The sequence below is a fragment of the Akebia trifoliata genome, chromosome 3, assembly GCF_017979445.1.
Source record: "Akebia trifoliata isolate Shusen 1 chromosome 3, ASM1797944v1, whole genome shotgun sequence".
NCBI lineage: Eukaryota > Viridiplantae > Streptophyta > Magnoliopsida > Ranunculales > Lardizabalaceae > Akebia > Akebia trifoliata.
This window is the reverse complement of record NC_141377.1, coordinates 41,319,171-41,333,131: the sequence shown is the minus strand read 5'-3', so window position 1 is coordinate 41,333,131 and position 13,961 is coordinate 41,319,171. Positions and strand designations below refer to the sequence as shown.

The 13,961-nt window shown below is 33.9% G+C and overlaps 1 protein-coding gene across 1 annotated transcript; it reads right to left on the bottom strand.

Annotated features, from left to right (window-relative positions):
- Nucleotides 1-3,638: 3,638 nt before the first annotated feature.
- On the bottom strand, nt 3,639-13,896 carry LOC147407010 (single myb histone 5-like). The gene is made up of 7 exons (XM_086435383.1): nt 13,752-13,896; nt 12,453-12,656; nt 11,514-11,731; nt 9,687-9,771; nt 9,323-9,406; nt 4,736-5,083; nt 3,639-4,083 (listed from the first exon to the last, which is right to left on the bottom strand). The coding sequence occupies exons 2-7, from the start codon at nt 12,600-12,602 to the stop codon at nt 4,075-4,077; spliced, it is 894 nt and encodes a 297-aa protein (XP_086291509.1). The 5' UTR covers nt 12,603-12,656; nt 13,752-13,896; the 3' UTR covers nt 3,639-4,074.
- Between the last annotated feature and the right edge of the window lie 65 nt (nt 13,897-13,961).

The following is a 13,961-nucleotide window of genomic DNA, read 5'->3' as shown; positions in this document are numbered from 1 at the left end:
ATAATAAACCTAACTAATCATGGGACAATAGTAGGTCCCGTCGGCCATCACATCATAATATATATTAAAATATTTACTAAACTAACTTTACTCTTCCGTTCAATTAGCCACATTTTCCGTTACTTAATAAATAATAAAAGCGCTAATAATTCTCTGACTTGAAATTTTTCACTTTGTATGTACTCGGCTTATGTGGCACTGGCACCGTCATAATATCGTTGATCTTTTCTTGTGTATCTCAAAGAAAAAGATCTACGATTCTGTGCCCTTCCATGTTAGTCGAGTATGGACTAACTGAACATTTACGAGTAAGAAAATCACAACTCTAATAAAGTAGTTGTGATGGAGTGACCTCAATATTATACCAATTCGATTCGATTCCTAATGAACTTAGATCCATAATCGGTTTGATTGTCAAAAATCAAATTTAAAAAAAAAATGTATTTCGAAATATTATAAATAAATAAATGAAACAATTCCTTTCAAAAATTAATATATTATTAACTTAATTATAATTTATTATAGTAAAGATACAAATTAATATTTTTTTCAAAAATAAAAATTTATCTTAGTTAGAAGTAATAAAAAAAATTTAAGAGAACTTATTTCAAGCTCCAATCATATAATTTATATGAAAATTTTAAGAATTTTATATAACATATATTTATTTTGAAATTTAAAAAAAAAAACACCTTATATCATCTTTAGTGTTCTGGGTACCTGTGAGTATCCATTGGATAGAATCTAATGGTTCCAATTCCTTTTATTCGATTCCATTTTAGACCTAGCTCTAATTGGTTATAATAAAAAAGAAAACAGAACTGAAACTTTCAATTTTGATTCCAATTAATTAAATGGATACCCATTTACACCCCTAATTCTACCCCTTATCACACTTTCCTGATGTGGAAGTGTGTAGGAACCATAGATGCTTTTTCACTCGTACCTCAGCAAAAAACATTTATGGTTCCTACACACTTGCACGTAAGTGCGATGGAGATACAATCTTGAGGTTACTTTAGCATTATTCTTTATAAAATACCTAAATTAATGATTTAAAATTATTAATGATATTGATTATTATTTTTTTATCTAAGCTCCCTAGGAATGAATCCAATGTATGATTATCTTTTTAAATACCTCTAAATTTTGGGTGATAATTTAACAATTCATTTTCTAAAAAATTCTCAACTAAATATCCCTCAAGTATTTCAACTGTCATTGCAATTCATGTTGATGGTTTTGTGGGAATGAATGATGAACATTTAGCGATATATTTACAATGAATTGTGCTGGAGTGACCTCAAGTTGGAACTTTATATCGTATTGAAAGTGAATAGGAACCATAGATGCTTTTTCACTAGTATCTCAATGAAAAACATTTATGGTTCTCATACACTTTCACGTCAAAAAGTGCGATATGAGGTTTCAGCCTGAGGTCACTTAAACAATATTCATTTACAATTTCAAAGATTTAGATATATCTTTATAATTTGAGACGACTTCTCTATTATATCAAAATGAACACTCCTATCAAAAGTTATGCTGATATTTGGAGTTGAATTTAGCCACAAAAGATAATAATAATGATTTTGCCGAATAATAATGAATTGGCCGTAAAAAAAAAAAACACCTAATGCATTGCTTGGCATTAAAGAAATCAACAAATTCGTAGCCTTTCATGAATATTGAATTTGTTGCTTTATTCAATATCAAGCAACAAATTAGATATTTTCTTCTATTTGTTTTAATATGATGAAAACCATCCCTAACTTTAATTAAAGCATCATCCAATCAAAGTGTCAGTTTCACTATTATTTATAGGGAAGTGTTCGGAGGCCCTAAAGAGAGCCAAACCTTTTTTAAAATAGGGGTTAGAAGTTTTGGAATGCATTGATTCTTTTATGAGGATAATCTCTATAGTGACGAGATCATGCTTACCAAAAATCAACTCATTTCGAAACCTCTAACCCTAGTTTACAATTTGAAGAATCGTAAATCATCATATTTTTGTAAACCACTTTTGATGGGGTTAGAAATTTCAGAATGGACTGATTTTTGGTAGGCAGGCAGACCATTCTCACAAAAAATCTACCCATTCTAAAATTTTTAACCCAAACATTGAAAAAATGTTTGACTCTCTTTAAGGCCTCCACCACCCGTATATATATATATATATAGATATAGATATAAGAATGCTAACATCCAAGACCTTATAGGGATGTTAGCATCTTCCAACAGTTTTTTTTCTTCAATAATATTCCTATCCATTTTGTCATTTAGTAAAAAAGATAAGAGTATATTAGTCTTTTTCATAATAAATGTTAAGAGCATTTAATCTTTAGAATTAAATGTCTTGTTGCAATAAATGATTTAACAATCAATGCAAACAAACATTTATTATGTAAAAGACCAACATACCCCTATTTGTTTCATTACAAAACAAAATGAATAGAGATATTATTGAAAAAATAAAGTGTTAGAGAATGTTAACATCCCCATTGGACCAATGTATTTTGTCTTACATGTGTTACAAGTTTTGGAATGAGTTGATTTTTTGTAAGAATAATCTCTAAGGTGAGAAGATCATCATCACCAAAAATTAACTCAATCCGAAAGTTTTAACCCCATCAAAAATGATTTACAAAAAATAGACGGTTTACAATTTTTCAACTTGTAAATATGTGATAAGCCCATTCCAAAGCTTTTAACTCATATTGGAAAAAACTCATTGACCAAAAAATTGACCCTTCAACATGACCCATATGGATACATATATATGCATTTTGAATATTACTTTACCAGTCTTTAAATCTTTTTTAATCCAATTATTTTTAGAAACTTAAATTTTAAAATAAATAAAATAATAATTTATAATTGAATAACATCCTCAGCTATGGATACCGTTGCAAATGTCTCACCCCTAGCTTTCTAACAATTTTGTTTCACAACAAAACAACTTGCCCATTAAAAGATAAGGTATAGAAAATTTTAAGAAAATTGCCTTCGGAGGGACAGAAAAAATGCAAATAAGCATTATAGGACCAGATACTTCCAATATCTCAAGTAAGTCAATTTGGATCTCAAACAAGTCAACACAATGGATGATTCACATTAACCATCTTCCCCAAGACAAGTTTTAGAATTGAAATCTCAACAATTTGAGAACTTCAATGCAACTAGTACTCCAAAAGGGCTGCATTTAGCAGCCAACGTTTGGGAGCCAAAACTTGTCCTACATAGGTTAAATTAGCCCAATGAGAAACTACCAATACCATCAAATGTGGTTTGCAAATTAATGGTAAAAAAACTACAGTCCACAATTTTATATCCCTTTTGATGGGTTAGAAGTTTCAGATTAGGCTGATTTTTGTGACAATGCAAAAAAATCAACCCAATCTGTAACTTATAACACATATAGTAAAAATGTGTTGCCTTCATGTTGACTCCCTATAGTTGGCTGACGAGACCCCACATATATAACACATAGGTATGCCAGTGGAGACGGTAAAGATCCTAGGTAAGTATGAAAGTGAAACACTGGACCGGGATTCAATAATGGAAGGCAAATGTTTTGTATTTCCTATTGGGATTTGGGAGACTAGAGAACTGACAAGGTGACTATTTTCTTTTCCTAGTGAGTATCAACTTCAGTGTATCAGTTTTGAAAAGCAACCAACTCATTGTCTAATCTACCATCCACAAAACACAGATTAAAGAGCCACAAAACACAAAAATTCACTGATTCAAGTCAAGCCCCTCTGCTGCAATGGTCCAAAACCTATAGATTAGTAATCTCCAATGGACTTTGTTGTTCCCATCATTGAGCAAGCACTCACTATTTCAGACTGGATGCGCCTACTGCAGAACCAAGACTTGATGCAGTGATTATCAAGAATCCACGGCATGGATGAGTCCTGCATTTAACCCCCCTATACAAAAGTCCTTTTTATATTTACAGACTTCGATGACAGAAGAAAGAGATATGTGAGCATTGGGTTGGAAGCAGAGATGACCATGAGCTCCCTGTTCAACTATCTCGCAAGATTCCATTTATGTAATTTCCATCATGAATTAACCCACCTGCACGAATTTGCAAAAGAAGCCACTATTATTTTTAAAAAAAATTAAAGAAGAGTATTGTGGCTTGGAGCCACAGTAAGTCATCAACAACTATAAAGCATCATCCCAACGATTTGGGATCAGCTAAATAAATCCTATTCGTCCATTTCACTGAGTTCAAATCTGCTTTCAACCATCCAAAAAAAAGAAAGCAATGGCTGTTATCATCAATCATAGTGGTCATTCCGGGCAGGCCCAACTGGATGTTGGGCTCCAGTCGTTCACGGTTGGTACAATGTCTTTATTCTCTACCATGAGAAGGCAAAAAAAAAAAAAAAAATCTCGATAAAAACATGTACTGTTCTCTAAAATATTTATCTTCCCATCTCAACTGTTTGTTGGAGACCAAGTGTACAACTTGGTAGGACCCTAGAACAGTCCGAAAGAAAAATATGAGAGAAGCATAAGCTATCTGATGACCAACCATTTTGTACATAAAGATTCATTAAAAGCCTCAGCCAAAGTACGAAGACCAGTTTCAAATAGGAATTGTCAAAGCTTCTCGACAGAAGCCATTTACCTTCGTAAACAGAAACCACATTGTACTAATATAAAATTCATGCAAATAGACACATATAACTAAAAGCCAAAATACTGAAAGAAGATATTTTACCAGTTTCGATGTGTTTCTGCTTTTCAAAGCCATCATGGCTGCTTCAGAAAAAGCTTGTGCTTCTTCTGCCTCAGCTTCTGCCGCCTCTGCTTCCCTCGCTGCCTCTTCAGCCTCTGCCATGGCAGCTTCTGCTTCAGCTACTGCTCGAGCAGCAGCTGCAGCAGCCTCCTGTGCAGTCATATTTCTCATCTTTGCGAGCTCTGCATCAACTTGGGATTTTGTAAGAATCCTGATATCATCTTTTTCTGCTCTAGGCGAATCCTTCTGCCTTTCTTCGAGGAGTAGCATCCCAGAACTTCTTTTTTCTGAGAAAGCCACACTTGGTCCAATTCTGTATTTGCGTTTTACCTGTTAAAAGAATGGCAAGTTCAAACATTGTGATCCAACTCTTACACAAAATGTAACAATAAAAGTACCACAAAAGAGAGAAAATTGTAATGGTTGTGGTCTAGGCTTGACTGAATTTTTAAGTATCCTTATCCCATTCATAATTATCTGATCCAAATTTCTCAGATTCTGAAACAATCTTGATTGAGACGAGTCCTTTTGTGAGAACATACTCTAAATCTTAATCAAGGCCCAAATCATTTAGAAAATGATAAGAAACTATGTCAGTTTAGTTAAGGATTAAAAGATTGGTAGTCAAACTTACACCCCCCCCCCCCCCCCCCCCCCCAAAAAAAAAAAAAAAAAAAAAACCCCTAACATGTCATCAATGTCAATACCAATACACATCCCACTAGATATGTCTTTTTCTTGCTTATAGGAAACCTTGATAAATCAAGAAAACTAATGTGGAGAAATTGGTGTTGCCATTTGACAGATGATTCCTTAAAGCCTCAATCTAACCCAAATGGATGGGATCTCAGCTAAACTCTGACCTAGTACAGAGGCAAGTCCAAAAGGGCCCTCCAAACAAGTTAGTAAAAGTGTAAAAATAGAAAATGAAGGAGAAATAGTTTGGAAAAATGGAAAGACCTCCCTCGGAAGAGGGGGTGCATTTTTATAGACAGTTTATCTCCTTGGAGACACAAAAGTCCCTTAAAATGAGTCTTATTCTCACAGACGCGTTGTCACATCCAGAATTTCGAATCCAAGAACTGGTCTGAATTTCTCGGTCCAATTCCAATATCCAAAACTCAGGTGTGATTGACATGACCTTTAATTCAGTTTAATAACATTACGTAGATTAAAGTCAAATAAATATATAAATAAAGAAAAAAAAAACATATTAATATTTCACAACCAACTAGTTTTGAGATACCTACGACTTTGAAAAATCATAAATCAGTGTAGAAAATTCATATCGATATCCATAATACCAATTCAGAAACTTTAAGGAAACTATTAATACTTTAAATATATGTTCATGACTCATAAAAATACTAAACACTTTCAAAACTGATAACATCTATTTTTTTCTAACCTACAGACATTAATGAACTCAGAAAACTCTAATTTGTATGCTTTTTAAAGAATTTGTTATAGATCCAAATCAAGTAATCTTAGAGTTTATATCTAAAAGTAATAATGAAGGATTCTGAAAATAATAAATAAATAATTTATTATATAGTATCTTCAACAAGAATGTATCAAAATATAAGTTTTAACTAAAAATTCATTCGTATTATGATTCCTGATATGTGTTCAGTGTAAAAATCATATAAAATTCATTTATCAAATTTTTGAATGAAACCAAAACGGCATAATTAGATAGAAAACTCCACAACTTTCATGTTTTATACTTTCCAAAATATGAATAAAAATAGATGCGATTTTGATTGGAAATCAGCAATACAGTATTTTAGTACAGAAAACAGCCATAAATTTTCATAAATGATAAATATGTTCAAAATATCAAACTGTCGAGATAATTCCTAAACCAAATTCTTACATCTTCTTAGGCATATCAGAAACCTATAATAAAAATTTCAAGTAAAAATCCTATTTATGGAGATCATGAAAATTATAGAAATAAATAAAAGTCAAATGATTCCACCAAAACTTTATTTATTCATCAAATCAAATTCTTCTTAAAAAACACCGTTAATGGATAAATCTTCACTCCAATTTAAAAAAAGAAATTACATATTAAAATAAATAATTAAAAATAATTAAAAGATGATAAATTCCTAAAATTTATTCTCCACTCCAGTTACGCTAATCTTCCGAGTAAACATATCTTGAAAATGTTAATCGCAAAGGAGAGTTTGGTAAATCTAATACATTTCACACAAAATCAATTAATCTAAATATCTTCATTTACAAAACAATCAATGATGCCAAAAATGTGAATGCACAAAGTCTACACACCCAAACTAACTATTACTCGGTCAGTAAACCGTTAAGTATGGTCCGAGCAATTACTTGGTTCGGTCAACCGTTAGGTTATCTCTATACATGAGATCTTCTGTACAAGATTTTATCAATTTTATTTTTCCAACTACAACTCAATCTTATCATTGTATGCAATGCATGATTATAATACCATTCATCACACCTTATGCACAAGTATGATCATTCAAGAATTAAATCACAAATCTATTTTAACATTCACAAGCATAATTATTTATGTAAATGTATTTGATATAATTCACCTATACAATATAAACATATATATTAATCCTATAATCATATTTTTCAAAGATCTAAATTTCAATTTCTACTAAAAGGGAAAGTAATTGCAATGAAGTACTTATCTAATTTTTTTATATAAATTGTAAAAGATCCAACAAAACTCCCCTTACCCAAATTGCAATACTCCTCAAATTGGATTTTCTTTACGATAAAAAACTTGGATCCACCTCTTCGTTTCCTACATTGCCCGATTCATCTTCTATGAAGCCCGAATCGATTCTCTTTTGAGTTTCATCTCTTAGATCTTGATAAAATCTTTGTAAAATAAAATAGGGTTTCAATGATAAAATTAGATGACGGCTAGTGTTAAGTCATCTTAAGAAAGTAGAGAACTACAATAAGATTAGGGTTTTAATGAGTATTTTCTATGAGATTTTCATGACCACATGTCTCTCTCCCAGGAAAAAGGGGTTTTGAAATAGCAAAACCCTCGCTACATGGGATAACAACCCCCATCTTTTGAAATTACCAAAATAAGATTCTCAAGCCTTACAGCTAAATACCCTACAATTCTATTTAATTACAACTTAATGCCATGCTCACATTAATTCAAACAAATAGACAAAACTATCCTTATTGGTATTTATTTAATAAATCCCACTAAATTTAATTATTTAAAATCATTGAATTATTAAAATTACTAATCTACCCTTTAAAATAATTATTTAATATTGGGATAGTACACGCATGCCTTCACTTGCCTATGTTGCCTCTGTAGCTAATTTATCTTATCTTGAGACGTCTAAATCCCTAACAATCGTTATGTTCCTGGTTTGCTTGCTCCAAATGCACTGAGCTTGGTAATCATGAAACGTGTATGACCAAGAAATGGTAAAAAAAGGTCTCCCTGACAGTTCTTGCGATACTAAGCCCCCAACTCTACATTATTCTCCATGTTACATAGCCTCCCTTCCCATGCTGCACCCGTTTCCCCCACTATTTTACTCAAGAGTAATTAAGGTAACCATACTTAGTTTCAGCAAAGAGAGGTACATGAATGCAGGCAGTTGTACACATTCAGTGGTTAGCAAGGATAAGTAAAAAGCCAATGAATAGTTTATCCACATTCTTTCTCCCACGCAAAATGGGAAGTTGGAATATGGTTTGCATGCCATCTCAGTCCATCAACACAGTGTTGTTTTCTAATATTCCATAACGCTATTTCTACATTCTTTAGTGTCGGTTGTGGGAAATTATTTAAAAAAAAAGGGGGGTTAGTATTGGATGAGATCATGTGAAGAAGCGAGAGAGCCATCTCCCACCATCCACGCATTCATATCTTGAAATATTTGTTATCTAATATCTTCTCATGCATGCTATCGGATGTCTTCTCATATTTCCAACTTAGACCAAGCAGACTACTGTTTAATAGACAATCTGATCACACTGTTGCATCCTAGATGACCATCTCACAAATGCAGCTACAGTACAGTCCTTCGATTGACCTATTCACACAAACAATCACTCGATCAATCTACTCACAAGCTAACGACATGGTTACAGGCATCGGAGTCCCCGACACACGCGCAAGGTTTCCAATATGGCGATGCAAAAAGATATGAAATGCAGACATCCATACATAAGCGCCTACAGCATAGCACTTCTCCTCAAGGCATTCTCTTATTTATTAATCGACATATTTTCCTAGCAGGTTCTATTCTTCATCATGACCGTCTCAACCCTATCCCTCTGAACTTCTTAAGCTTGCACATCAAATTTCACTTAACCAAGTGGCCTCCCTTATTAGATCCTCTCCTATTCCAAATCACTTTTAAGAGTAGCCATTGCAGTATGGAATAGACGGCTCACCAACTTATAATATTTAGTATACATCATGGTTCTTAAACTATGTAGACTTTTTTTCCATAAGTAAAATTACTTTGACATCTTAATAATTTGTGGATGTTCTTCATTCAATAAGCTAATTTAGAGAATAATCAAATCAGTTACCTTGATCAATTTTCCACTTGCAGTCAAACCCTTTAACTTTGTGGACAAGATCCTTTTAAAGTTTGGAGGTGCATTGTACTGATCCTACATATCAAAAATAGGAGAAAGTTAGGAACATTTCAAACAAGCTGAGATGAACATCACTTCTATTGGAAAAACTTCTATAACACTTTACTCCTGAGTTAAACATGCATGAGGCCTCGTCTGTGTTGGGAAATGAACACAGAAATTCAGGAGGGAGAAGGTTGAGTACTGTAGGCATTATAAGAGCACTACAGTTTAACTAGTTCAATTTTTGTTTTCTGCAGACAAGATGGACATTTCCCAAAAAAATAACTTCAAGACAAGAAAGAAATAGAAATACCTCGATGTACATAGCAATAGCAGTCCTGTTAGACCCATTAGGCTCCTTCAGATTAGTTATAGCTTCTAATATAAGATTTTCCAGCCTACAAACATGAAAAGGAAGTTCATGTAACATGTCAAGAATCATGTTAAGCACGTACAAGTCACACTGGCATGTGAAAGCACTACCTATCATTGCACTATGCTCATAAATGTTGAGATGAGACCAAATTTTTTCACATACTTATTCCAATATCTGAAACAATTCAGATAATGCTGCTTAGCTATGGTGTAAATAATTAAGAAGCAAGCATGTCTTGTAAAAGATTGGGGCAAGGCAAACTTATTGCAATTTTTCATCTGAAATTAGAAAACCTACCCATGTAATCGAATAGAGAACATTGAAAGGCATCCATTGGTTGCGGAGTCTATCATTTACTAAAAGAAAAGAAGAACTAGAACAAGAAGAAATTCAGTCGGACCAACTTATTGTTAATGGCATGTCCATAGAGATGAAAATTTTAGCGTCGAACTTTCTCTAAGTCCCTTTTGATCCCGCTCCATCCTCTTTTCCCCAAAAGATTGTTCGGGGTTCAAAAATTCCTTCAAAAGTGACTTTTTTTTCTCTGTCTGGTCTGCATTGCTAAACAAAATCCTTACAATCGATCACATAATGGCTAGGGCCAGGGGAATAATTTCGGTTAGCTTTTGCTGTCTTTGCAAAGAAAGCAGGGACTCAGCAAATCACAATTTTATTCATTGTAGATTTGCAAACAAAATTTGGAATCATTCTCTTTCCCTTGACCGTGAATCATGGTGCCCATCTCTTTCAAAGTTTGAGAGTTAAATCTCTTTGTCATAAATTGCCCCTTTTGACATATGTAGGGGAATCCAGAAAGAGAAGAATATAAAAACCTTTGAAGGGAAAGAGCACTCGATGCAACAGATAATAATATGAATATCACTTGTATATTTTATTTTTTATTGGGTTAAGGTGTCCCCAGACTTTATGGGAGTATTTTTCGAAGATTTCCTATATAGATGGAATCTGGTTTGTAATTTGAAGTTTAGTTGTTTTTTTGTTCCTTTTGTTTGATGGTCTGTCATCTCGATCACCTTTGCATCTTTTCTATATCAATATATATATTTTCCTATAAAAAAAAAGTTCAGCACTAAGTGCATGAAATAGCATAAAAGACAGTCAGGCTCTCTGTCACGCCTATAAAGATTTTAATCACATATCATTCCTCTCTAGCAGTTCAAATTATACAATTTGCTAGGACAAAGAAAAGACACAAAGAATGGGTAAACTATTCTGAAATTTGGGCATTCATCCAAAGAACCATTGAATTCCATCATGGGTACCAAAGATTAATCCTGAAGTTTTACTGTTCTTGTGTGCACACCGCGCCTTTCTATGCCTCGCAAGCATTGGAACAAGTTCCTATATTCAACGCAAGATCAATTTTAAAGTGATCTCCATACATAACAGTTAATGAATGAACAATTGCCAATAGCCACTACCATAGGTGAATAAGATAAGCAAACTCTTAAAATGCATATTTATTAATTATTACATGGTGATCCTATCTAACCATAATTTAAAATCATGATTTTTGTAAATAATTTTGGAACAGAAAGCAAGGTTCACACTAAACGGAAATATAACATTGCAGTCCAAATGGTTCCCCACAAACCAAGAGATTGTAAAACCTTAGGTGTGCATATGGCAGAAGCAACCGGTATTGAGCAATTACATTTTTTTTTTTTTTTTTGCTAAGAAATTAAATGTTGCATATTTCACGCAAATTAAACTCTACAAGTACAAGTGCAGGAGTCAAATAACCTTGAAATTGATTTTTTAGGACCAGCAATTTGCAACAGTCCACTGGAAATTGCAAGAGGCCTAGCATCAACAATTTCTTCATCACTCCTAACAACAGCACTAATGGCCAGCATGCTTTCGTCATGTTTAAGGATATGTCGACTCCTTTTGAGTGCTAACCTAGCCTTCTCACGAGACCCCCATCCATTAGCTGTCACACTCATGTTTCTCCACTTGTCCTATCCAAAGTTGAAGTATACGTGTCAGTATATGAGCTTGGGAAGTTTTAGTGGAGAATTGAAATCATGGGATGTTGAGACATCTAGTACTTAAAGAACTAACGTTTAGTCAAATAAAGATTCAACACTCATTGAGCTTCCTTTATAAAGGAAGTACATTTATTTTAGGGCTGCAACTTAGGAGGGCAAAACCCGAACTTGATGGGTTCAACCCAACCTTGGGTCAGGTTTGGGCACAGTTAGATTGGGTTTGGGCAAAAAAAAATTGACCGAACCAAATCGGGTTGGGTTCAGCCATAGACATCAGATTGCCAGAACTTAATATGGTTAAAATTTAAAAATATTTTTTAAGTATCTTTGTTTCTTTCTCATCACATTTCAAACTTTAGTTAATTATCATTATCTTTTTCTTAACATTTGCTTATAATTTCATGTATGTAAGCTTTGAAATATATTTTTAGAACAAATAATTTTATATTTTATATTTTTTTTACATACCACTTATCTTTATAAAATTCATTATCACTAGTAGATTATCTAATATTAATGAGGAATGAGCCAACCCGACTTGGGCTGGGCTTGGGTTGAGCATTTCATGCCCGAGGTCGGGTTGGGCGTGGGCATGAGTTGGTGTTTGTCAAGTGTGGGTTGGACGCAAGTTGATCCCCAACCCGCCTGAGTTGCAGCCCTAATTTATTTATTAAACAAATGTTATCGATACCTTGAGATCCACATTCGAACGCAAAGACAATACATGACTGAATTCTGGGTCTTTCAGAATTGTGCGCCATTTGCCAGCCCCATGCTTAGCTATACCAGCTTTAAGGGCAGCTTCTTCTTCCGATGTCCACTTTTGCTTAGGAGCACCCATTAATAGGAATACTAAGATCTTTCTAGAAGAATCTGAACAGCTAAACCTAGTATCCTGTATCGGCAAATAACCCAAATAGATAAATAAAAAATGAATAGCATATGATTTCTCCTAAATCTTCCAATACCTACATAAAGGACCATCCAAATAGAACTTAATGCAAAGAAATGCACACAGATCCAACACACTGAGAACGAAGATCCGTAGCATCAGATGACGATCGAAACACTAGTTTCAATCTCGATCAATACGCAATAAAAGTTTTGAACTTGTCATTTCTGAAACAAAATCTACCGATGATTGCGATGAGATTCACAAAGACAAATGGAAACCTTAAATATAGCAATGTTTGATCAATAGTATCATAAAAACCGGTTAATTGAAATTGAAATCAAAAGTGAAAGTAAGCTACAAGAACTTGAGTTTATGCCCTTAAGAGAGCTTGTCGTGATGTGGGGAGGGGCACCCGCAGCGCGATTAAGCAAAACCGTAGTATGTACAAAGGAAAACGAAAGCAAACTTGAACTCGCTCTTTAGATAGAGGTCTGTTCACGGCCATACAGCCACGTCTCCCCGGACTACCAAAAGGAAGGAGAGGAAACAAGGGGCTCATACGGCCATGAGTCTGACCGACCAAGTGTTGACCAACATAAGAAGTTACAAATATTTGAATGTATTCCGTAAGGTGTTCTTCAACAAGCAAACAGTAGTGGATACCTCGCTTTAGGTAGGGCTCTGGCCCGTCAGAGGGATCAACTGCAGGTTGCGCTCCTGTAGTTGTTTGTACAGTATTTATAAAAAATGTAATGGTTTATTCGGAACGTTAGGGGAGGGTTTAATCCCCGATCCCCATTTTCCATACTGCCAGAAAAGTAGGTATAAAATCTTTCCTAAATTCACACGTTAAATTCTTAATGAGACATAAGATACCTAAAATCTACAGTTATGAGGATATATGGCAAGCAACAATATTCTGATAAAAACAACTATTCAAATCTCGAAAGAATCTCCGAAAAACAAATTAAGAACAAATTACATTTACAGAATAATTCGAGAATCAAAAATAAATAAAAAAATACTAAAAACTAAAAATTTCCATGAATGATTATCGAACATAGATGAAAATGGTTAAGAACAGCTAGCAATCACCTGAATCGGAAGGTTAAGCGATATAGGGTTTCTTTTGGTTAAAACCGAAGGACTGGTGTCCCCTGTTGGCACGAACCATCGCAGCTCCGTCTCTCTCTCTCTCTTTGTGGCTCGTGAAACGCTCTGCACTCCGTAATATTCCTGTATAAATGGTTTTAAAACTCGGTTTCGCGTCTCATCTCGTCCGTACCGGATACCGAGTCGTCTCGG

What these genes read in the sequence shown, in the direction of transcription:
- LOC147407010 (XM_086435383.1), bottom strand. Translation starts at nt 12,602, where the DNA reads ATGGGTGCTCCTAAGCAAAAGTGGACATCGGAAGAAGAAGCTGCCCTT. An exon ending in CCTAAAAAATCAATTTCAAG is followed by an intron (nt 9,772 to 11,513) that starts GTTATTTGACTC and finishes TCATGTTTGTAG; the next exon opens with GCTGGAAAATCTTATATTAG. An exon ending in CTATTGCTATGTACATCGAG is followed by an intron (nt 9,407 to 9,686) that starts GTATTTCTATTT and finishes TTTGATATGTAG; the next exon opens with GATCAGTACAATGCACCTCC.